This window comes from Dermacentor variabilis, chromosome 3 (assembly GCF_050947875.1).
Source record: "Dermacentor variabilis isolate Ectoservices chromosome 3, ASM5094787v1, whole genome shotgun sequence".
Lineage (NCBI taxonomy): Eukaryota > Metazoa > Arthropoda > Arachnida > Ixodida > Ixodidae > Dermacentor > Dermacentor variabilis.
Genome location: NC_134570.1, coordinates 113073525 through 113099522, shown reverse-complemented (window position 1 = coordinate 113099522; position 25998 = coordinate 113073525). Strand labels below are relative to the sequence as shown.

At 47.5% G+C, this 25998-nt stretch overlaps 2 protein-coding genes across 7 annotated transcripts in view; one reads left to right on the top strand and one right to left on the bottom strand.

Moving 5' to 3' along the window:
* The window catches only part of bur (GMP synthase burgundy), a 48269-nt gene extending 32871 nt beyond the window's left edge, over positions 1–15398 (bottom strand). The window contains exons 1-4 of one of the 2 annotated variants that reach the window (XM_075686207.1): positions 15265–15398; positions 6778–6986; positions 4836–4950; positions 710–807 (exon numbers count right to left, since the gene is read on the bottom strand). In XM_075686207.1, the coding sequence (XP_075542322.1) occupies positions 710–807; positions 4836–4950; positions 6778–6962 (398 nt within the window). In that variant the 5' untranslated portion in view covers positions 6963–6986; positions 15265–15398. Of the gene's footprint in view, positions 1–709; positions 808–4835; positions 4951–6777; positions 6987–14952; positions 15212–15264 lie in introns of those variants that run through there. The other variant, XM_075686208.1, reaches the window with a different exon arrangement.
* The window catches only part of LOC142576196 (nicotinate-nucleotide pyrophosphorylase [carboxylating]-like), a 39549-nt gene continuing 28102 nt past the window's right edge, over positions 14552–25998 (top strand). For 3 of the 5 annotated variants that reach the window (XM_075686213.1, XM_075686212.1, XM_075686211.1), the window contains exon 1: positions 14552–14813. Coding sequence is in view for 1 of the 5 variants with exons in the window: in XM_075686209.1 (XP_075542324.1) it covers positions 16523–16535 (13 nt within the window). In the remaining 4 variants the exon portion in view is untranslated. Of the gene's footprint in view, positions 14814–16345; positions 16536–16854; positions 16951–25998 lie in introns of those variants that run through there. The other 2 variants (XM_075686209.1, XM_075686214.1) reach the window with 2 other exon arrangements.

Sequence of the window (25998 nt, the reverse complement as noted above, 5' to 3'; positions counted from 1 at the left end):
TAATTGGGCAGTCTAAAAAGCTAATTTCAATAACAAAAAATACATTTTGTTGATATTGAGAGCCAGCAACCACTTTTGTGGTTTGATGCCGCACCAAAGAAGTGCTCGTTACAGCGGCGATTGGTGTAAACGAAACTTTCGCATCCGTTCTGCTGCAAAATTTATATATGATGAAGTAATGTGCCGATTTTTACAAACATCGTTATATCGAGGTTTAACTGTACTACATTTGACTACCATTAATTCAACAGCATGTAATTTGACCATGTTCAAAAGTCCCAAAAGGCATTATTGCCTTTCAAGCACTTCGTGCAATTTAACTTTTGTGAATCACAAATAAACACTACAGTCCTGACAAGGTGTATTTAAGGACTATTGACTCCATTACAATGTCACTGATACTGAGAAACAAAGCACCTCGAGACCAAGAAGTTTTACAAGCTACTGGGAGATTTTCGATGTAGTCTTCAATTATGCACTTGTCATGAAAGACATGATTAAGATAAGCAGAGTAACTTCATAACTGTATCCTAACAAAAGCTTGTCTTAAACAGCGAAGTTACTGGCGCTGTGCTTCAAAATTTTATAGACTGTTTCCCTTTTGATCTTGTTCTTTGCCTCTCTGTAATTCTTCACAGCAGCGTTGTTCTTTTATTGCTTCTACCACGCAAAGTGCGAACCCCTTTGAAGAACAAGCACGACAACTCACTTGAACAATGGACACTTCTGGTCCACCAGAATCTTGAATTGCCCATCTTCTCGAGAGTCCTTTTGCGTCACAGTTCCGCCAAACTCACGGTTGATCATCTAGAGGGGACAAACAGCAGACGACGTCAAAGGCTGCCGAAAACTTCAAAGTCGAGGATGCACTTTCCACTGAGGGCATCAAAAAAGTAATGTGCAAAACACTTAGCAAGAGACATCAATTAATCATTGTTGCAACAATTTTTCAGAAAAATTGATGTAAAATCATGAGTTTACCTGGAAATTCATGAATTCAAATTCGTGGCAGCTTTCCTGAAAATTTCCGCTTTCATGTTGCATAAAATCACAAGAAACGATATTGTGCAACCAAACTTTCAACGCACGCTTGCTAAAGGGCCCCTTCCCCTGATTTGGGCATTACAAACAAGTGCAGAGCATAGACCACGTGGCAGCAATCATGCCTGCAAAGAGCCAAAAGGCTGTAAGGCCCAAAAACGGTTGAAATTTCAAACAGAAGCTCGCATACCCTTCCTCTCAAGGATGTCCTGCTTCCAGTCAAAGAGTCAAGGTCACATGCACAAATGCATGCGACTCGCTGCCCGCAACATCACTCGTGCTCACACTGCTGCCACTGACTTTTTTCTTTTAGCAAATTTTTGCATTCTAGCAAATATTAGTACCTGGCCCCCATGTTTCTTTTTTTTTTAGTATTCACATTTCTGCATTTTTGTTTTGTAGTCCACACACTCTCTCTCGCTGACAACGCATCTATCGTGTTGCTTTCCTCTGCTTGCTGCATCATCTTCCACTTCCTTTCAAGCACTCCGTTACCGCACATATACACAGAACTTCCACACGAGTGGTTCTCAAATGTGGTACAGTCGAACCCCGCTACAACGAACGTCGCTTCAACGAAATTTTCGCTTCAACGAAATATTTCCAATTCCCCGTCAGCTCGCTATACAAAGTAATGGAACAAATTTCTCATCACAACGAACCATTTTTGGGGCGCGTTTCCGCTTCAACGAAATTTTTGCTATGCGAAGCTCGATTTAAAAATATATCTTACAATAAAACAAGCATATCGCCGCCCATCTATGTACTTCCATAGGCCCACGCTGCTTTGTTTCGCTAAACATTCGCTGGACCAAACTAATCCACTCACTGAAACGCACATGATCACCGCCATAGCTTGGTGTTGATGACTATCGGGCTGGCTGCCTTGCGACAAGGCGCGGGGGCAAGCTCCCGTTTTCTTCCAATCCAATTCAGAGCCGCAACCAATCCGTTGCCAAAGGACGCAGCAGCCTGGCAACAGCAGCGCGTTTGCCCTAGTTTTTTTCACTCGTGCTTGTGCTGCTAGTGCGCTGTAATGAATGCGAGCATGGCGACTTCATCTAGAAAGCGGAAGTTCCTCTCGCTTGAAGAGAAGGCACGGATTATCAGCGCGGCATCCAGTGGCAGGAAAAAGGGAGATGTTGCAGCGGACTTCGGCATCTCACAGAGCACGCTGTCAACGATCTTGAAGTCGAAAGACGCGATAGCGCAAGCTCTTTCTTCGGGGACATCCGCGAAGCGGAAAAAGCTGACGCAAGCGGCTCATGAGGACCTTGAGAAGGCTCTGTACACGTGGTTCCTCGACGTGCGCGCAAAGAAGATGCCGGTCAGCGGAAACATGTTGCAGCAAAAGGCACTTGGCTATGCCTGTATGCTGGGCATCAATGATTTCAAAGCCAGCTCAGGGTGGCTGACCCGTTTTAAGGCCAGGCATGAAATCGTCGCTAAAGTGCTGTGTGGGGAGTCGGCCTCATCAGACGCCGACGCTGCATCTGCTTGGGCATCAGCTACTGTGCCGGAATTAATGGAGAAATATGCCACATCAGACATATACAATGCCGATGAAACGGGACTTTTCTTCGAGCTCCTCCCCTCCAAGACGCTTCACATGAAGGGCCAGCCATGCAGCGGAGGGAAGCATAGCAAAAAGCGTGTGACTGTGCTCCTGTGCTGCAACATGGACGGGTCTGACAAGCGCTGCCCACTGGTGATAGGCAAAAGTGCGAAGCCGCGGTGCTTCAAAGGTGGCAAGAGCCTGCCCGTCAAATATGTTGCCAATAAGAAGTCTTGGATGACACGGGCCGTTTTCAAAGAGTGGCTAACCGCTTTCGACCGTGACATGACGGCAAAGAAACGTAAGGTTTGTTTGCTCATCGACAATTGCTCAGCGCATAACGTTGAAGACGTTCAGCTTCAAAGCGTGGAAGTAAGATTCTTCCCGCCGAATTGCACGGCTTTAATCCAGCCGCTGGATCAAGGTATCATCAATAGCGTTAAAAGCGCTTATCGACAGCGACTGATTCAGCGGCTGGTGTTAAACATCGACACCGGTCGGGCAATCGAAGTGGATTTGTACATGGCTGTACAGATGGTCTCAGCAGCGTGGACGGCAACCAGTCGCAGTATCATCTACAACTGTTTTGTGCACGCCGGCTTTCACTCCGATGCTCAACTGGCAGCGAACTCCACGTCGGACGAGGAAGGCTGCAGTACAATTGCTCCACCCTCCACAGAGGCCAATGCGGCATGGGCAGCCCTTCAGGACTCCGGAGATGTGCCGGCCGATGTTCACATCGGCGACTACATCGCTGTTGACAGTGAAGTGCTAGCTCACGAGGAGCTGAGTGACGAAGCTATAATTGAGGGCGTTCGCCACAACGACGCATCATCGGATGATGACAGCGACGCGGAGGACTTAGCGCCACCACCTGCAATAAAAGTGATGGATGCTTTTGATGTGATCCGCAGATTTTTCGGTGCTCACGATGACGACGTCGCGATGCAACTGTTCACCGAGTGCGAAAGCCGCGCCACTGCACTCGTGGCAAAAAAAAAGAAGCAGAAGAAGCTGACCGACTTCTTTGGAAATAAATGATGTTTTGGGACTATGTGGTCCAACCTGACAGTGTTTTTGGCCTGTTTTCGCCTCAACGAAATTTCGCTTTAACGAAATTTTTCGCGCGCCCCGTCAGTTTCGTTGTAGCGAGGTTCAACTGTACTAGTTTGGCACGTGTGCATTGTTTAGCTGTTCAGGGCAACCATTCTTTACTAAATAGCAAATGTCAAGGTTATCGCTTGAAGCAAAACGCATCTTAACATATAGGAAATTACTAATTCTGTTGCTGATTCTATCATGAAAATATCTTGTCTAATACTATTGCATGCCTGACACTAATGGTGCTGGATATTCTGGAACATACTCAAGCACCAGCGATTATGCTGGAATATACAATGATTCGTGCATAAATAGCCACGCACTTGACCCATAGATAAAATTTTCAACGACCGACGACTGTGCTCGCGGCTATCATTGCACTTTGTTTGTTGAAGTTCTGCTGGGCACAAGTTCACCAAATAAGGAATTCCATTTCCAGCTACTGCATTTGGAAGTTCTATTCTTCACCATCACTACAGCACAACAATAATGCACCACTCAGTGAACAGAGAACTGCGAGACACGCTTGGAAAATGAAACTCACAACTTCCTAATTGAAATGCTACAAAGCTTATACTGACAGCAACAAAAAAATCTATTCCGAGTTGAAAGATGCAATGTGCTAGTTTCATGTACATACTGTAATCAGAACAGTTACTAAAAGAGGAGTCAGGCATACTTCTCAGAGCCTACACTTCAATGCACAAACCCTTCTATACACAAGATCCAAAATTTGGTCTTACTACAACAGCACACACTATTTGAACTGCAGCAGTTCTTGAGTCAACAATGTGGTTGCTAAAAGCTATTCAAGGCATGTAGTGAGCCTGTAAGGTTAGTTTGCGATGCTTCATAATTATGCTTCAGGAACATTTATTTTGCAATAAAGCTTGCAGTTGCAGATGCACTATCATTTATACCTTTTTACTCATCTGGGTTGCCATGCAGCAAAACTGTTGGAATTACATTACATGTACGTAATCATAGAGGCCTGTTTCGGGTCGATGCCGCAGCTGAGAATAGTGCTATGCATTATCTATGAGGCAGTGTTTACGGCTGTAACGTTGCCCCTGCATATTTGGCTTTTGGCACGTTGTTCATAACCACGATTCAAGACATGCTTGCATGGTCAGCGTACCTGCATTCCATAGCAGATGCCCAGAACCGGAAGGCCACATTGGAAGATCTCGGGGTCGTATTTGGGAGCATCGGGTGCATACACGGAGCCAGGACCCCCAGAGATGACGATGGCCCTGAACGCAGTGCAGGTAAAAGGAAACAGCAGTAAGCAACTGCACCACAAATGTACGAGAATGCAATCATAACTTGAAAGCAAGGGAGATTTTTATATGCAGCTTCTGAAACCAGCCCTTCCCGCATATGGTCATGAATGTCTCAACTTTCTGAGCCTGCTAGAAAGTTGGACAAATGGTAGGCTGAACAAGAAACAAAATTGATGGACTGGAATGAAAAGTTACCAGCTTTTACCACAACCTTCCTTTCCCCCATATTTCTGCATCAGGTTGTTCGACCTGCTATGCACCTAGATGCCCAATTTGAAACCGTCAACCCTTACGCTGTTCCCTGCACTACGGCATTAGAGTGACAGCCTTTCCCAAGCAAGGACATCATCACAGGTGCTACAGTGAAGGAAATATGAACTATGGTCAGATGGAGCGCTTTTTTTGTTTAAAACTCTAAACACTGGTAACAAATCCTTTGCATGAATGAATGACAAAAGAAATAACGCTCAGCTCCTTTCATCAGCAAAATACACCGCCTTCTTAGCTTCTTTTCTCCCACAATTACGTGTCTTTCCTTCCATCTGGCACATTTGAAGACCCAATGCTTTTGGGCAGTAAAAAATGGTTGCCGAGAAAGGGAAATGCAGTAAAGAAAAGAAAAAAACTGAAAGTCTAGGGATTATTAAGCAAGCTGTAGTGTGGCACTCCCGATCCATTTTTTACCACCTGGGGTTCTCGTTAATGTGCACCTAAATCCAAGTACACAGGCGTTCTTGCCTTTCAGCCCCCACTGAAATGTGGCCGCCGTGGTGAGGATTTCATGCCGCGATCTCGAGCTCTGCAGCGCAACGTTGTAGCCACTGGGCTACCGCAGCGGGTGCACAGTAAACAGCAAGAATCATGTGGCACGATGAAATCAGCAAATGTGTAAGGAGGTGATTAAGCCTTTGGTGTTGGAGTGGACGTAAAACAGACCAATGATTACGATTGCTTCAGTAACTGCCACATCTCCAAAGGGAGAATTGCTGATGAAAAGCGGAGGGCACTCGGGAGACGACTAAGGCCTGCAAGCACCTTGGTGTCGGTGAAACATCACCACCAGAAGAAAAGCCTTCTGGCCTTGCTTGCAAACATTAGTAGCACCCCTGAACTGTATGCCACACAGTGTCACATGATGCAGCAGACCTCCCAATGCTGGTTCAAACGAAGACACTTCTGCTTTATCGTCAGACAAAATCGTGGAAGCTTCTACCCAAATGGGGCACAGTATTTTCCTCTGTACCTTAATCTCGTTCCGCATTGCCGACAGTTGTAGGTGCCTGTAGGTGATGAACACACAACAGTAGCTTAACCTAAGCATCTTGCCCGGTACTGCGCAGGCGGTTCAGATGAAAGCGACCAGTGACATAATATGGCCAGGTGCATCCACGTAGATGGGCCAAGGGCTTTTCAATTAAACTATACACTAAGCCTTGCGTGTGCCACAGAAGTACAGCAGGCTTGCAGCTAAGCAAGGAGGTAAGAGAAAGAAAACGAAAAGAATGCAGCAGAAGCTACGATCAGTGCTCTGAAGCTTTTCTGAAAGCGTAAATCCAATTCTTGAAACGACATACGGCCACAAACTTCTACAAACTGGAGTGTTTCACATGTTGATGCAAAATAAACTAGTGAGGCAGTATGAAGTGAGACAAGGAGAAAATGCTCAAGACAAATCAACACTGTAAGCTACCGAAGTCTATATAGGAAGTGCTCAAACAGCAGATTTCTTCCTTGTTTCTACAGTTACCGAAAGAAACCCAAACACTGACTGTATTTCGGGTGAGGAGTCCAACCCACCTGTATCCCTGGCTGACGAGTGTCTTGGCGCTGGTGGTCAGGGGCAGCATGACAGACTCGACGCAGAGCTCACGTATGCGCCGGTCAATGACTTTGCCATACTGGGCCCCTGCATCTAGGATGGCCACCCGCTCGCTGTGCAGCACACCATTGAGGTGGCCCTCACTCTGGCCCGTGTCGTGCATCCCGCGCTTCGTCCCACAGCAGCACTGCACCACACACAGAGGCAAAAAAACAACAAATGAGTATAGGAAGACACAATGTTATACAGTATAGTCCATTCCTAAAGGGAACATCACATTAGTACGCTGCCATCAATTACTGCCAAGATATGACATGAAAGCCTGCAGACTATGTATGTATTGACCCTTCGTATAAGACCATTTCCTCCGATAATGCTCAAGAACCCATGCTGTTACGTCCAATTTATCATTTAGGCATTCCCTTTAAGAAAAAAATCATACTGTACTCTTATAGTGTTAGAAACATTAAGATGGCACCTGCCACAGTAGTTCTATGCCCAAGACATTCCATTGCTGAGAACAAGGCTGCAGTTTCATGCCCCATCCCTGGCAACAGCTTGTGATGTAAACTTTCATTACTTAACACATTAGGTTCACAATAGCATTTTGATGAACAGCCCTGCTGAAGCTAAGTCAGCAAGGCAAATGAGTTCACATCTGCTGAACACAGTGAGCAAACAGGCTTTTGCGGAAACAGCATTTCGCACGTTTCACACAAACCATTCCGTCAACATTTTGAGCAACCACACAACAAGCAATTTAAATTATGCTGACACTAGGTATACCATGCCCCAATTTCTTTTTTTCTTTTTTTTTTAAGATATGCTTCTCATGCAATGGGATCCCTGGAGGCATACAATCTAAATGCACTACAGAATGCGCTTTAAACTTTGGTGCAAGATGTCAGCATGATGGCACCCCCTCTTTAGACTAGACTTCTGAGAGTTAAACCTATGGCTGTGCCCCTACCATTTGCCATCAACAGCACAACAGTTTTTCCTAACCCTGCACCAAAGTCCTCTCACACTACAATCCCAACTGCATTCCACGTGTGCACATTTCTCTTTAGCTGCTTCCTAGCCTTCATGATGCAACAGTTATGTTATAAATAAAGGTAACAAAACTGCACCCAATGTGTTTGTGTGGTGGGAATGTTCGAAAATACTTTTCGACCAATTGTTGCTCCAAAGTGAAAGTTGAGAATTCACAACAAACAAACAAAATCTTGCAGATCTATGCAACCTCTCAGCAGGCATAGGTCATGTAGTGGCGTAATCACAAAGGCACCACTGGCACATCCACCATCAGAAGCGGCTACAACCCAGTGACTCCTATCATTCCTACGGCAGGTACCTTGTACCAACATTCCTCAGACTGCAACCTCGATGCCACAACCAGGGACATATACCAGAGTGCCTTTAAGACTCAATCAGCTGCCTTCACATTTACAATTGAGTGCGTAGCTAAATCCTTTGTCAAATGTATGTAGGATACTGTACATAGCTCGTACGTCGATCCTTGACTTTAGTGTTATCAGTTCCTCTGTTTTCTCATGTTCTCGTCCCGTTTTCTGCACTCCTTTTTGCCTGTGGTTTTTGCTTTGTTCCCCTTTATACCAGAATGGGAACTGAGGGGGGTGCTATATGTAGCGATATAACCAAAGCTTTGATGGCACCCGAGAAGAAGATGAGGCAGACCAAGTGAGGCTTGAGCACTGGTGCCATGTCCAGCCTTCCATATAAAATTCCATCATGCAGTCGTGGCCAGACAGCTTTGCTATAACCGACATCTACCGCCGCGCATAAGTAAAATGAAGGGCACGATCCCCTTCAATCAAGAGCATCATCCGAGCGTAAACCCCAAATTCCTCGCATCATAATCTCTATCCAGTTTTTGAGATCTTCACAAAGATCAGTTGATTCCGGAGTATTTTACGCGAGGACCATTAGAAACATTGAAAGGGTTCTCTGCCATCTGCCGAGTAGCCAGCAGTTCACTGCAACTGGCATATTTAACCTCCCGAGACCTGGCATGCAACTTTCGCTGCCACTCTTTGCCAAATGTTTGTATATTATGCAATGTTGTGCACTGCAACACTGAAATGCAGACTACCTATTACTTTTCCAAGAGTTCTTTAACCTACTCTTCTCCCTGGAACTGTCCACTATATTGGACATGGGGCCCATACAAGGTCCTTGTCCTTGCACTTTAGTTTTGTGTGGTATTTGTACCACGACTAACGCTAAAAATGTTTAAAAAGATCATGATGCAAAAAAAAAAGAAAAATCCCTAGTGTATATGTGTTGACCTGCTTCCTAATCCTACATGCGTTGTGGACCACACACACACTTAATGCCAATACTTCAAGAGCTACAGCAAGACAAGAAAAACAAAGCTTTTACCATACTCGCGACACTGCAGTATAGGTTGTGGTAGTACTAACCAAAGAATGGCTTTCTACTAGGTGAAAGCTGCTTGCATAGCTGTAGCATTGAAGGACCCATGGTCCGCTATATTGGAAAAATGTTGCGGGTTGCAGCAAGTTAACACCCTGCAAAGTTCCTTTTCTCTGCCTCTACTTTTCTACTTGTGAAGCTTGCTCACGGATTCAAATGCAGTGGTGGTGACAGTGGACATAGCCAAAGGTTACTCACATGTGTGCCCACCCATGCTTCTCAAATTGCTTAAGACTTTGTGAATTATAGGCTTTCCACCGATTTTACCAGCACACACTTTAAAGAAACATTAAAGTGACAAGCTAAATCAGTTTAGACTGATAAGTGCGCTTTCGGAACTATTAATTTAGTGGTAAGAGGTTGATTACTAGATGAGAAAATAAGGCCCGAGTTTGATTTTTGCATTTCGCACCGAAGCCCCGGTGCCAGTATGACAATGCTATGTCATAAATTTCAAAGCAGTTTTTTTTTTTCAGTCATTCAAATAGCTTTATTGAGTGCCCTGCGATTTGGTTGGGTGGGCCTACATTTCGGCCAAGAGTTGTTGGCCCTTGGCAGCTTCCTCGGTTCGCTGGACAGCCCAGAGTTGGTGCTGCAGGTCTGAGCTGAGCAGCGAAGACTCCCAGCGCGTGCGGAGACTGTCGCTGTTTGAGGCTGCACCACAGTTATTCTGCATTACAGCCGTACATTCCCATAGGATATGCTCCAGAGTGGCTCTAGAGTCACAATGTCTGCACTTGTCAGTCGTGTATAAATCTGCGTGTATTAGGTGCTTGATGGCTGGACTCTGATGGGATCTGGTCTAATTGCTGCCATTCGACAGACTGACCTTTGCTTAATTTTGGGTGCAGCGGCGGGAATGTGCACCTCTGCAATCTATGGTGTTGTGTTATTTCGTGAAATCTGGTCATTCGATCTTCCTACTCCCATCCGCCGGTAGTCAGTGAGGCGGGGCTAACCGACGCTCGGTCCGTAAGCTCTCGGTCCGGTGCACCACCTCATTGCTAACGTCTGGCAGTGTGTGAGCAGGTGTCCAGGTGAGATAGACACTTATGTCGTGGTTATTAGCTAATTTTAGGAGTCTTAGTGCCGCTGGGAAGATTTGATCATTGGCGAAGTTTCGTGTCGCTTTCTGGAAATCACTGATGATTATGCCCGCTTGTGTTTGTGCTATGGCTAGCGCGATATCTATTTCCTCTGCGGTTTCTGCATGTAGCGTGTTGACTGTAGCGCTCGTCATGCATTTTCCCTCGCAATTTATCACCACTGCTGTGTAGGCACGCTTGTGTCTGTATCTAGCCAAGTCTACAAATGCGGTGTCCTTGCTGTTGCCGAATTTTTTTTTGTATACTGCATGCTCTGCTTTCCCGTCTACCCTGATGGTGGGTGGGATGCATATTCTTAGGTATTGGAGGGACGGTTACGTCTCTGATGTGCCTGGTCATATCTTCTTTGACGCCGTGTTGGGTATGATACTTTATAAACTAGGTGATCCAATATTTGCCTACCCTGTCTTTTTTTTCTTTCTTTACTTGGGACGCTGAAGCACAGTAACTGTTCTCAAAAATTTGCCACGTTTAGCCTTTGGCTCTCTTAAAGAATAATTAGGCCCAAGGCCTAAGCAGACGCTGTCAACATTCAGGGTGTCACAGCAAGCTGGTGCGAGAAGTTAAAGACCCACCCATCTTTCGTTTTTTGAGTCTTTTGTGGCTTGACAAGTATCTTCACATGGTAGTAGTTGCTTTTTTTTTTACTACTGTAGAAGTGTGATTTACTCATAAGCTCAAGTAAATTTTTCTTTTTCACTCCCTTAAAGAGACTCACCAATACCGACATAGGTTCTCCACTATGTTCTTGCTTCTTCACTGCTTCTACTTAATTGAAAAAATACCTGCCTCAGAAGAAACGACTAGCCTAATTTTAGTCTGAAGCACAGGCATAAAAAAAGCAGCAGCTCCACAACAGCAGCAAGAGTTAGAACAGAATGCTGCAATAAAAGTAAAGCAGGTCTGTTGACTGCGACCACTTACATCCGCTTCTAAGTGTTACTTTTTTTAACCTAAGCACACAGCCAGTGAAACCTTCAGATTCTTGTTTCTTTTGCGCAAGTCAACTGAGGTCATTTCTCTACTGCACAAGTTCAACAACTTGGGCTTTTTGCCAATGCTCCAATGAAGTGAAATGTGAACAGACCCAATTTTTATCAAGGCCAAACCAGTGGCGCACTAAGTGGCCAATCAAATACGTTAATTATCAAATTCATGGATATGCAAATAGGAAGTTCATAACTGAAGCACTCATTTAATACTCCTGCACGTGCATTAGCATATCCATAATAAAACATTGGTCCAGAGTCATCATGTGCCAACTACAAGAACTAAGGCCTACTATCAACATCACTTGCCCAACATCTGGTCCCATCCAACAACTTTTCCACTGCAAGCAATACTATGACAAAACGAATATTTGATCACGGCCGAGTTTTTGGGAGGGATTACGAGAAATGTGCGGTAGATATACATGCATGTGCACAATACTGTGGTATTTGGATAACGAAAAGGTCCTTCATGACGCACAATGACTACAAGAGTAGTAGCCCTATTATTCTTGCATTCCTACCGAGCTGTCTCCCATGAACCTAAGAGGTCCCACAGTACAGCTAAATGTTTTCAATGCTTCGCGCCTAAGCACGTTCAAACAGCCTAGCATAAAGGGGCATCAAAGAACTACATGCCCAATTGTCACTTATGCTACTTCAGTCCTATACTTTACCTGCTAGTTGGAGTTTCTATTTCTTGATCGTATTTCTGGCTTTGTAGATAACTTTCTTATTCTTACAATTTTACATTGGCTTTCTATGTTTTCCTTGAATTGATTACTTTGCTTTTTTTTTACCTACTTCTAAGATTGGTTGGCTTTTTATTTGCTTAAATTTTTATTTTTCTGATCGTTTGCAATTCGCTTCTACCAATTATATACAGAGTGTCCTGGTACAGCCACCTGACGTTGGGACCCTCTTCTGCATATTCTATTCCTGCAATCACGTTTTGATAAACTCAAAGTTGAAACTTGCGCTACATTGGTCAGTTACGCTAACAAATTTTGATTGTTTCCAACATAAAGGCAGTCGAAATGCATGGCAATGCAAAATAATCCACGAGAACCACACTGCTGTTGTAAGCACACATTCTACGTTTGAAATTTCAGAACAGGAAATTCGACCTTTCTTTCTTCCACTAACAGTTGTCCCTTCTCCATCAATGAAAAACAAACATGAGAGTTTTGAAAGAATGCTCTACCAGTTGGAACTGATTCCCCCCTCAAGTGTAGATTTCATAGCCCACAGCGACACAACACGTGTAGGCACTGAAGGCTATCACACCGAACTGTTTGTGAAGATAAAAGAGTCCATTAACCGGTAGGGGTGTAGTGTACCGAAGCAATCGCAGCCTGCGAGATGTGCTGCCAGTCAGGGATTTCCGTTTTAATTTCGACTCTCTGCGATCACCCGGAGATTCGCACAAAAGGAGTTTTTATTTTTTCACTCTGCCCCCTATCGAAATGTGGCTATGAAACAAACCCACAACCTCATACACAGCAGCCGAATCTCACTGAACCCCTGATCCGGACACAGCTGCGCAAAACGACAGCTAATAAGGGTGCACATTATTTACGGACCAACTCAAAACACAAGACAAAGTGTCCCAGTCTACTCGCCTCAAGTCATACGCATTCCGAGTAACATTATCTCCCGAACATGCTAAAGCCAATAAAAAATGTAATCGCTGTCTGGATGGACAGAGTGGTTGGTATGTGCCTGCCAGAAAAGGATGAGAAGTCAGCATATTCTCTGTTTTCATGCACCCATGGTCATTTTAGGCAGTAACAAACATAAAAAGGCTATTGCAAAGTGTCCAAACAAAATGGCTGCAATGAAATGATGCGTGCGTCCTTTGATCAACAAGCTTTAGCTAATGTTTTTGACATACAAAGAGCTTCTCCTCAAAAGATTTATTAAGTTTGCATTACTGAAAAAGTGTGCTATTTCAGAGCAGCAAATTATACAAGTCACCTCACACTCTCAATGAGCACTATACCGTCCACCCACACTGAGCATTTCCTATCCGAATTTTCAGACTGACAAAACTCTGATGAATGCAGGAGTTTTGTCAATAACTGGGAGCCCTTTTCCTCGGTACGACTCTCTTATGTACGTCAAGTGAGGAACATGCTCAGGCACTCACTCAAGTTCAATAAAGCACACAATATTTAAAAGAAGAATACGGTGGAGACCCTGCTATTTTTTCATGATTTATGGCGTCGATGGGGGTAGACGGGATTTCAGTAGCCACAGCAAAAGCCAAGTTTGCTTACATCTGTACAACTTTCACTAGCGCACAAGAAGAGAGGAAAATTCTTAAATTTATGAGAGTGGAAATGGAATCTTTCAATGAACCAATGATTACACAGAAACTGCACAATTTTGCGTAGTTGGTGCCACTTGTTTGCATGCACTATCACCGAGATTGATTGTGCCGCAAAATTTGTTCAGCTCTCACGTACATGAAGTGAGGAACTTGCTCAGGCAGCCTTTCCATGAGCAAAAAGCAAACAATGTGGAGACTGTGCTTCCCAAACTGTCTTAAACTCTGCTTCCAACGACCAATTTACTGCAAACGCACCTGCTTTTGGCGGTCTCTGCTGATTTGCTGGACAATGTTCTAAAAGTATGAATAGGGAAGGTAAGGCGCCGTTATTGATGTACACGAACGAAACCTCGTCATAGTACTCGCATGTCCCAATACCTGTGGCGTAGACGTAGCACAAACATTTACTTCGACCTTGCCGTTTTGGTTCCGAGAAGCCGGGCGCAACACCATTCAACACGGGGTCACGCAAACAAGCTTGTTCATGAAATAGCGCTTCACCAAATTGTACAACGACACTAACACTCGACGACGACAGACGCAGAACAGTTGCGTGCAGCGTTGTCACTTCTCAATTGTTCGCCGTCTACCGTCAAAAATCGTGCGCATTACGTGACCGCTGATGCGCGACACACTGTCTGAGAGAGCTGCTAGCAAGCACTCTAATTACAACCCGTCGGTGTGCCGATGCGTTGGTTTGCTTTACGATTCAGAACTAAAGGCATTCGCTACCTCCGATACAATTGTAGCGAAGAAATCCGAGACAAGCGTAAGTACATAAGAATCGGCGACAAGCAGATTGCGGCCTGTCACACAATCTGCAGCAACGAAAGTTGCATACATGCGATATCCGTAGCACCTGTCTGCTCACGGAGCGGATGGAAACAGCTGCGCCCGATGAGCCGTTTCCTTCTTTTCGTGTCATACAAAGCAACGCCGAGGAAACATTCACAACATACCTAACGAGTGCAGAGCGCCGGGTGCACTAGCTAGGCAGACAGCCGGCCTTTCGCAGCTAAGAGTTCAAACTAAGCCTAAGAACTTGATAATCAGCAAGAAAAAAGCTCGCCGTTATTGACAGGACTCGCAGTCACTGCAAAAGCGTTATCAACGTGCGAAGAGACACCAACGTGAGTACGCAATGCACAGCACGCGAGCGAAAGTGCAGCGCGAATGTGAGCGAGTGGGAACGAGTGGCTGCAATACATTCGGAAAGTAAGCGGTTATCCACCGCTTCCGATGCTCAACACCGGTGCGTCAACAGCTCACCTCTTTGCGGTCTACAGTGAGTAACCTAGCCGTGAGCAATTTTCTGGCCTTGGAAACGAGAGACGCTGGCACAAATTTTGCAGCAGATGCGAGAATCTTCGATGCAAAGCCGAGCTTGTTTTAAAAAAAAAAACTTTCGGAGTCGTCCGCGGGGTCGCCAGTAGTCGGGAATGAAAGACTGGCGTCGGTCGCTGCGCGGGTTAAAGTAGTTTCCCCTTGCGTGGTTGCTGGCAATGCTAAGTCCAGGGAGGGCACACACACATCCAAGAAGGCACCCGCAGTGCAGCGAAAGAGCACGACGCATTCACTCACCGTTAGCAGAGAGATTTTGTCAAGAAGTGAGAACGGGACAGTAATCACTACCGTTCCGGACAGATAAAGCGCGTGCGCAGAGGACAGCGCTCCAAGCGGGTGCGGCTTGTACTTCCCAGGTTGTGAAATTGCCACCCGTTTATTGCGTCTCGTTCGCTTGCGCAGGAAAAGGGACTATCGCCGCGTTTGCAAGGTTGTAGAGCGACGCGTTTAAACTGAGCAAAAGCGTTCGCGTGCTCTCGAAGCGCTGAGCGAACATGGAGTTCGAGCACTAAACAGTGCTAGCGCAAGGCGCCAAATTCGAAAGCAAAACTGAAATGCCCTGGAATTTACCCGCGCTTTTTAAAAATACGTAGATGATGTAGATGATCACTGCAGTTTAGATGGGCGAAAGTAGCAGCATGATCAGCTGTTACTTTTCAAGGACTAGGCTCAAATACACACTTTGCGCGTAACCATTTTCATTGAAAGCAATAGAGAAGAATGTGATGGTTCCACTGACGTGGCTCACCGTCGCACGCTGACTGTGCAAGTTCACTAACAACCCGTGGTTTCACTCTTTTTTACAAGCTCTCGCTAGTTCGTCCCGAAGCCAGGGCCGTAATCGACTCCAGCGAAGCGCTCCGAGGTGATTATTTCACCGTATTGAAGGCTGTAGCCTTCAATACGACGGTAACCAAAGCTACGACTGTGCAATGGACAGCAATTTGGGGGATCCTTAAATCGGAGAGCTATGATGTACGGCAGGATTATCTCAAGCTGTGCTAAACGCTTGTTCTTCGAATGCCTATTTCAATCGTTCTGTTTTGTAACAGGTAAAATATCCTACGGCTGATTATACACACTTATTTTCTACGGCCGGTAATGCAAGCAGCGACCCTCGATCAGGCGGCCAGGAAATGAGTATACCCGTACGACTCGTCGTGAAAAACTACATCCTCCAAGCTGTTTACATTCACCGTGCGTGTGCGTCGGGCATTTTTCTTTTCTGTTTTTTTTTCTTCGACGGCGACGTGGGATCGAGACAGATTTTAATTCACTCCGGGCACGCCGCGTGTGACGTTATCGGGGTACCGTGCCAAAGAGGAAAAAGTTTACCGCGTCTTCGAGTAGCGACCGAGGAGCCCCCTGATCGCGCAAGACTTCTCGTCGCTTCGGGGCTGGTTTTCGACGAGGAGACTCGTCGCAGCCGCTTATCTAATCGGCCCGCCGCGGGGATACAGCCCGCTCAGGCCACGGACGTACGGAGGGTCGCCTGATGCCTCCACGTGGTACGTAAGTACGTACATGGCGGCGCCTGCGAAGGAGGGCTTCGCGCGATAGCATCGTCAGCGGCCATATAACCTAGAGCTCGGTGCGGGGCTACGGCGCGGGCGAAACGGGGGCAATCCGCTGAGAGACGTGTTTGCGAGGGGAAAAGGCAAGGCGAGCTGACGCCTCGCCCCAGCTGATTACTTAAGGCGGAAAAAACAACGAAACAAAACCTTGACTGCCAGGACGTTCAGTAACCTTTATTATCTTTTTTCTCTTCTCTCAATTCTTGAGAGAGTCCTCGCAAGGCCAGAGTGTAGATGGTCGTGACACTAGCGCTGCTGGCAGAAACTTTCGTTCTGTGGAATTCGTTCTCGACGAAACTTTTAGAACAACGACTATCTTGTAGTGAGACGGAAGTCGGCGACGCAGCCAGTAAGTGCGCTTTCAGCGACTACTGTGCAACAGTTTGTTCAAAATAGAAAGAAAAAGTAATGAGCACGCGTGCCAGCGGTTTCCCCTGTAGTATGCCTGCTACATGATACTCTTATACGTTAGTACATTTGAAGTTCCTTTTAAGTTGCGTCTACCTTTTCACTTAAAATATTATTGTGGCTAAAAGGTTACTGCGTCATTGTCGGTACGACGTGCGCTGCTTTTAATTAATACTTTCGCTTTATTTCTGCAAAGCCTGACAATAAGAGGACAAGCGAATTAGAAGCACCAGCGGCGGTTATCTCAATCGTATTTTCTCACTTCAACATATATCTTTTTAATTTTCACTGTGAAAACCATGCACAAACACAATATATTTACATATGTACATAGGACCAATTTTATTATATGTTTTAAAAAGAAGGAGGTAGCCAACCAACAATTACTTTTTAATTGTAGGTATAGCATATATGCCTAGAGAATGGATATGTTGCTGTATGTTCACCTCGCTTCAAATTGCTTTGCGTGACCTTTTTTTCTTTTTTTTTTACCCTGAATAAAGCCTGCAGACTTCAGTGACTGCAGGGTCCTTTAACAAAGGTGCGTGAATTGCCTGTGAACTATATGTGTCTCAGTATTGGTTCTCTGTCCAGTAGGCAGTGCGTGCACGCTAACGACAAGACACAGGAAAAAAATGACTCTTCTAGTAATTTACAACACTCATTAGGGATGGAAACATCGCCAGTTGCATGCAGATGTCATATATATATATATATATATATATATATATTTCACCCAGTAATCGAAATGAGGCCAAGTCGGATTCACTCAAAATCAAAATCAATAGCTTTCATGCGCTGCACCGCTTATACTCGGATTCACAGCAAAAACAAAAGAGAGAAAGGGGGGAGCGAGAGGGGCGGCTTCCCGCAGTGAAGGCGAGGCAGTACTAGTGACAGCGAAGTATAAGACATTCCAAAAGGGCTTTTTCTTGGGCAAGTTGGCGCTTAAGTTTCCTAAGTGTACTTGATTGTGGCGCTAAACACATTTCGTGAAAAGGGACAGAAAAAAGAAGACAGTGAAGTGCCACTGGCGTTTCACGGTCTTCTTCTTTCGGTCCCTTTTCACGAAATACATGTATTTCGAAATACATGTATTTCGCGCCACATTCAAGTATAGCTAGGCATTACAAGACAATTACACAATGTAATATCCTTACCGTACAAATCCGCGTAAGGGCTGCATCGTTGTGAGGGCTACACCCTCACCAACTTGACTGCCAATAATAAAAAGAAATCCAACCGAGAAGCAATCGCGTTCGGTGCGCTGATTCCGATCACGCTCAACAGGAAATTTTTCGCGCGCAGCATACTTTGGTGCGTCGCTACCAGATGGCGAGAGGAGTCGATCGCAGAGGCTAACGGCAGACTTCATACACGTAGTTGGATAAATTGGGTCACGTGGCCCAGTCCCATGTAAGCACTACATGTAAGGCTCATCAAAACCGTCACAAGAAAGTTCGGTCCTTACACGAGTCTATATGTTAATTATATGGGCCATAGAGACTGTAGTTAACATTCACTTACTAATTAAGACAGCAAGCATAGCGTAATGCGCGGACCATGTAAAGCTGCAATATCTCACTTGGTGACTACGAGAACTCGCTGTCGCAGCGCTGGCATTGTGAACAATGCCGGCAGCGGGGGCGAACGGTTCGTACAAGCGCGACATTCGCAGCGACTCCGCAAATTGGATTCATCATCATCATCTTCTGCCTATTTTTATGTTCGCTACAGGACGGCATCTGTCAGCGATCTCCAACTACCACTCTCCCTGAGCTTAAACTATAGGGGTTTTGGAACACTAGGGGCGCGGGAAGGCTGCCCGGGAAGGAAGACACCGCGCCTGAAGTTTAGCAGCCATCCCTGCTCGCCCTTGATCATTTCACCGCCAGTGATCACCAACAGTTATATGCGGAACGCGGGCCGCCTAGGCGTCAACCACGCACAGTCATTCGCACCTACGGCAGGGATAGTGGGGCAGACGCCCACTCTCCTCCCCAAGCGCGCCTTTGATCAACGTGATCTTTTACTAACCCGCTGAGCGCGCGGGAAGATAATTCCCACCGATATTAAAAAGCTCCCCATCCATTTCGGCTCACCGTTACGTGATTTTTCGCGTACCCACGCTATACGGGTCGCTCTTTCGCGTGGCTTTTGCACTTTATGCGGGACATCATGACGACGACGAGAAATAAAACGAGAAGCAGTAAACAAGCGTCGCGCTCACTTTTAGCGCGGCTGCGGACGTCGCACTGCGCACCGTGGCTACAAACACAGCACGAGCGACAACTACAAAGCCGGCATGCGTGCACATCGCTTATCGGTACTTCGCCGGAACCCGTCTGACGTTGAAGAAGGAAGCGTATTTTCCACCGCTTTAGCACCAGCGTAAACATAAACACTAGGCGTGCGGGCAGAGGGCGCACGCCATCTCGCATTGCAAACTTGAGCCCGGTGCAACCTATATACTTCCAAAATAAAGCGCGCGACCCGCGTGTGTAGGCATCCTCAGGATCACGGAGACAGCCAAGTATACAGTCACTACAAACTAGGAGAAAACGCACGCTTAAGCGTCTGATTCGGCGTAACTGACTGATCAGAAAAATTGTTCGCTCTCGTTCTCGCTGTTGTAATCGCACCGTTGGCACGAGTTGTTGGGAACTCGGCGCTGACGCCCGTTGTTGCACCTGGGTCGCAAGCCCCAAGGGTAGCGTTGGCCTGGCGGCCTGGGGTACAACTGGAAGCATCCGAAGGTCCCGGCAAAGCATGAGTCGACTGGTAACAACAAAACAACTTGTTTATTCTAACATCGCAAAGAGTTGGCGGTCAGGTTGACCGAAGTAGAGAGACGGGAGAGCACGTTACTCAACAGAAGAAATCGGAGCCTCTCCTTGGCGTCCGGGGGCAGCTGCTTTTATACTCTCGCAGTTGAGGGCAAGAAGGAACCCCTCTATAGACGAGCACGTGACGGTGCCGCTCGGGCACAATGGGATAAGGTGGCTCACACGTCGTGTCGGCGCCGGTCAGACCCCTCGCTTCACAGTTGGGGGGAGCTCCTCTCCCCGGCTGCCGCGCTTCGACAAGCGTGGGCACCAATATGCACATACACTCACACACGCACATGAAGACACGTGGCATTGGAACATGCCTGGACGCGCTTGGCGGGGAGGCGTAGCGGCGGCGCCGAACGGGCCAAAATGTCTGCCGCTTTGAACGAAGCCCCCGCGTCCGTTGCATCCGCGCCGGCTATACCGCGCGTCGTAGGCGAAACGTAACAGACCGCCCCGCCGGGGGAAGGAGATCCCGATGGTCAGGGGACTGCATCCGCTGTCCGGAGGGATGTCGCTCATGATGCTCATAACCGAAGTCGGGCGTCCCTCGACGTTTCTTGAGCGCAGCGCACAGAGAAGGCCTCGTTCTCTCGTTCAGGTTCGCACGGGACACTGCAAAGTGACTTCGGGAGAGTTCACATTTTTGTTCTCGTTCCCGGCAAGCTTTAGAACTACGCTGAAACTCAACCGCTCAGTCAGCAAGCACGGCACAACCCTCACTAAGCCCTGCCAGGCTCTTTCCCCTTTTATACCACTGCCTAGTTCCTTACAGTAGTCTAGCAGCACTCAGAACGCGTCCACAAATTGGAAAATTGCACTAGAAAGCATATCATCACTTTGAAACACTAAACAATAGCAATATGTTAAAAATCCTGCCTCAGGAAGAAAAACATCAGTAACAAACAATTTTGAGGCTGATTCCTACGTTAGGGGCTTCGACTTAAGCCATCGGCGTTACCGTTGAGACTCCCCTTTTTGTAACGCACCTCAAAGGAATATTGTTGCAAAGCGAGGCTCCAGCGCAGGAGGCGGCCATTTTTGGGAGAGATGGTCTGCAGCCATTGGAGAGGGCAGTGATCCGTCTCAATGATAAACCTCGAGCCGGCTAGATAGCATGACAATTTCTGAACGGCCCACACGAGACACGCACACTCTTTCTCGGTGGCGCTATACGCCTGCTCACGACTGGTCAGCTTACGACTAGCATACAGGACGGGGTGTTCTACTTCTCCATTTTCCCGTTGGCACAGTACAACGCCCATGCCTCGCTCACTAGCATCGCACTGAACAACGAACCCTTTTGTATAGTCTGGCGATCGTAGCACAGGCTGGCTTGTTAGGGCACTCTTTAGGGCGCTAAAAGCTCTTTCCTTTGTCTCGTCCCAGACGACTGTTTGCGGCTCTGTCTTTCTTAGAGCATCCGTCAGGGGAGCCGCGATATCAGAGTACCTGGGGATGTACCTCTGATAGTAGCCGGCGACACCTAAGAACGACCGAATATCGGTCTTCGTGCGCGGTTGCGGGAAGTCTCGCACAGCGGCCACCTTTATTTCAGAGGGGCGGCGACGACCCTGACCAATCACGTGACCGAGGTAGACAACCTCGGCCTGTGCTAACTGGCACTTAGGAGCCTTGACTGTCAAGCCCGCTTCGCGCAGGCGGGTTAGCACTGCCCGCAAGTGTGCCATATGCTCAGACCAGGATGCGGAGAATATAATAATAATAATATATGGGGTTTTACGTGCCAAAACCACTTTCTGATTATGAGGCACGCCGTAGTGGAGGACTCCGGAAATTTTGACCACCTGGGGTTCTTTAACGTGCACCTAAATCTAAGCACACGGGTGTTTTCGCATTTCGCCCCCATCGAAATGCGGCCGCCGTGGCCGGGATTCGATCCCGCGACCTCGTGCTCAGCAGCCCAACACCATAGCCACTGAGCAACCACGGCGGGTTGCGGAGAATATCGCTACGTCGTCTAAATACGGTAAAGCGAATTCTTGCTGTCCCCGCAACACTTTATCCATGAGGCTTGAAAAGCAGTATGGCGCGTTCTTCAAACCAAATCTCAACACTTTAGGACGGAATGTTCCCATTGGTGAAATGAACGCCGCATACCTACTAGCCTCTTCTGTAAGTGGAACCTGCCAATAACCCCTGACAAGATCTAGGGTGGAAATAAACTGAGCGCTACTAACTTTCTCAAGGCGCTCCTCGATGTTAGGGATCGGATAAATTTGATCCTTAGTGATGGAATTAAGCCTGCGGTAGTCGACGCAAGGACGAGGTTCCTTGCCCGGTACCTCAACTAAAATCAAAGGGGAGGTATAATCACTCTCACCTGCCTCAATAACACCGAGCTGTAGCATTTTCTTTACCTCAGCCTCCATAATATCGTGCTGGCGGGGTGACACCCGATACGCCTTGGATCGTACTGGCTCTGGGGAGGTAAGTTCTATGTCATGAGTAAGGACAGAAGTGCTACCTGGCATCTCAGAGAACAGACCTTGAAACTCTTGTAAGAGCTGGTGTAGTTCGGTTTTCTGCTTAGGCGACAGCGATGCTTTACTGATTAAGTCACTAATGACTTGATCGGTGTCTTCCCTGTTCGTCACTGAGCCTAGTCCCGGAAGCTCGACCGGAAGCTCTTCAGGAACGTTTACCATCATGCACACCACTGCTTCCCTTTGTCTATAAGGTTTGAGCAGATTACAGTGGTAAACTTGCTGTGCTTTCCGCTTTCCTGGCAGACTCACCACGTAGTTAACGTCCGTCAGTTTCTGAACAATTCGTGCTGGGCCCTCCCACTGCACGTCTAGTTTGTTGTTTAGCGATGTGCGCAATATCATGACCTCATCGCCCACCTCAAAACGACGGGCCCTGGCTGTCCGATCATAATAAACCTTGGCCCTCTGCTGGGCCTTTGCCATTGCTTCACCTGACAACTCCTGTGCCCTTCTTAAGCGTTCGAGGAGCTTAAGCACGTACTCCACCACGACTGGGTCGTCGCCCCTGCCTTCCCACGATTCTCGAAGCATGCGAAGCGGAGACCGAAGCGAGCGACCGTACACCAGCTCAGCTGGCGAAAACCCCGTAGCTGCATGGGGCGCGGTCCGTAATGCAAACATCACCCCAGGCAGACACAGCTCCCAGTCAGTTTGATGTTCAAAACACAATGCTCTCAACACGCGCTTCATGACGGAGTGGAGCTTCTCAACGGAATTCGACTGTGGGTGGTACACTGAGCTGTGTAACAGCTTTACCCCACACCTTTCGAGAAAAGTTGTCGTCAAAGCGCTAGTAAACACTGTGCCCTGATCTGATTGGATTTCCGCAGGAAAACCAACTCGCGCAAATATGGACAGTAGTGCATTGACTATCTCAACTGAGCTGAGTTCTTTAAGCGGCACTGCTTCAGGGAACTTTGTCGCTGGGCAGATCACAGTCAAAATGTGTCTGTACCCCGTGGCTGTTACCGGCAGAGGTCCCACTGTATCAATAACGAGCCGTCTAAAAGGCTCCGTAATGATAGGTACCAATCTCAACGGCGCCCTCGATTTGTCCCCTGGTTTGCCCACCCGCTGACAGGTGTCACATGTCCTCACGAAATGGTCTGCGTCCCGAAAACACCCTGGCCAATAGTACTCTTGCAAGAGACGGTCCTTAGTTTTCTTAACTCCTAGGTGTCCGGACCACGAACCCCCGTGCGACAAGCGCAACAGATCCTGACGGTAGCACTGAGGCACGATCAGCTGATCGAACTCCACTCCCCTGCGGTCTAGATACTTCCGGTACAGGACCCCACCTCTTTCCACAAAACGCGCATTTTTCCTGGCGATACCTTCCTTGACATTGCAGCGTATGTTTTCTAGGCTGCCATCCTTCTTTTGCTCGGCTATCAAAGCCGACCGGCTGACTTTTAGCAACCTATTAAGTCCATCTGACGTAGGCGCGATGAGCAAATCTGCAGATAGCTCTTCTAACTTTCCCGCATCGGGATTTTCTTCTCCAGTATCTGGTGCCTTTAACGTTACAGACTCAATTTTATTACCCGCCGTGGTTGCTCAGTGGCTATGGTGTTGGGCTGCTGAGCACGAGGTCGCGGGATCGAATCCCGGCCACGGCGGCCGCATTTCGATGGGGGCGAAATGCGAAAACACCCGTGTGCTTAGATTTAGGTGCACGTTAAAGAACCCCAGGTGGTCAAAATTTCCGGAGTCCTCCACTACGGCGTGCCTCATAATCAGAAAGTGGTTTTGGCACGTAAAACCCCAATTATTATTATTATTATTATCAATTTTATTCAGTTCGGGCGTGCTCTGAATATCGGCTTGCTGCGCCTCTGACCCTTTTTCATTGTTTGATAACGTCGGCCCCGCAACTACCGCCTTTGCAGCGAGCTCCCGAACCTTCGATCTGGTTAAGGCCTGAACGCTAGCCTCACCAAACAAAAGCCCCTTCTCGCGCAGGAGGTGATCGGACCTGTTCGAAAATAGGTACGGGTACTGGGGGGGGGGGGCAGCATAGATGACACTGCGGCCTCCGTCTCAAGCGCTCCGAATGGTCCTTCAATAAGCACTTTTGCTACGGGCAGACACACGCTATGAGCTTCCACGGCTTGCTTGATCCATGCGCACTCGCCTGTGAACATATCAGGTTCTACGTAAGAGGGGTGAACTACATCAATCGTAGCTGCGGAATCACGAAGCACTCGGCACTCTTTCCCGTTCACGAGGAGGTCTCGCATGTAAGGCTCGAGAAGCTTCATGTTCTCGTCAGTGCTGCATAATGACAAAAACACAACTTTTGGTGTTGTTTCCGGACACTGCGCCGAAAAGTGACCCGGCTTCTGGCACGTATAACAAACGCGCGCTTGCCTCGTCTCGAACCGCTTTCTGCGTTCGGCTTCGGCTGCCGCCGTCTCCTTAGGTTCGGTCGCACTGCTTTCACTCGCATCCGCACTACGTGTGTTCCCCTTTGCTCTCATGGGTGTGAACTTCGGCCTCTCAAACTTCGAGCCAAACTCACCCTTTTGACCGTCCTTAGCTCCGCGAGCCCGACGCGTCACAAACTCCTCGGCTAGCTCAGCGGCTTTAGCCACCGTACAAACGTCTGGCCTATCCAAGACCCAGTACCGCACGTTCTCAGGTAACCGACTATAAAACTGTTCTAGCCCGAAACACTGCAGAACTTTATCGTGGTCACCGAACGCTTTCTCTTCTTTGAGCCACTCCTGCATGTTTAACATAAGCTTGTAGGCAAACTCTGTATATGACTCACTCTTGCCTTTCTCACTTTCCCGAAACTTCCGACGGAACGCCTCCGCTGACAGCCTGTACTTTTTTAGCAGACTCGATTTCACTTTGTCGAAATCCTCTGCCTCCTCTCTATCCAAGCGAGCGACTACGTCGGCCGCCTCGCCGGGTAACAAAGTGAGCAAGCGCTGTGGCCACGTTTCCCGAGAGAACCCCTGCTTCTCGCACGTTCGCTCAAAGTTAACCAGGAACAAATTAATGTCCTCTCCAAGCTTAAACGGCCGCATCAGGTCAGTCATTTTGAACACTACGCGTTCTCCTGCACAGTGTGCCTGACTTCCATTACGAGCGCGTTCGATCTCTATCTCGAGACGCTTCATTTCCAAAGCGTGTTCGCGCTCTTCTTTTTCTTTCTGCTCTTTAAGTTCGCGCTCCTGTCTCTCTTTTTGCTCTCTAAGTTCGCGCTCCTGTCTCTCTTTTCGCTCTTTAAGTTCGCGCTCATGTCTTTTTGACCTCTCCTCAATGGTCTCAAGGCATTCCGACAGCTCGTCATCCTCAGCTTCTAACTCAAGAATAGCCTTTAGCAGTTCTGGTTTTCTGAGTTTGTCTGAGACATCCAGACCCAACTCTCTTGCAAGCTCCAGCAATTTCGGTTTGCGCAACGACTTCAAATCCATGGCTGCTCTGAATGCTGCTTTCTCTACTGCCTATTATTGTCTTGCCGCAAACTAACCCGGCAGCAACGACAACCACAATTACCAGCTCTGTTTCTGACACTAACAAAAGCCTGGCAAAACTCGGAAGAAGAAAGTCCCGCACTCACCAAACCTCGCAGCCAAGAATTCAGCGCAGTCGTTCCGCTGCAGGCAACCAGTCATCACACAGGGCTCGTTGCACTGC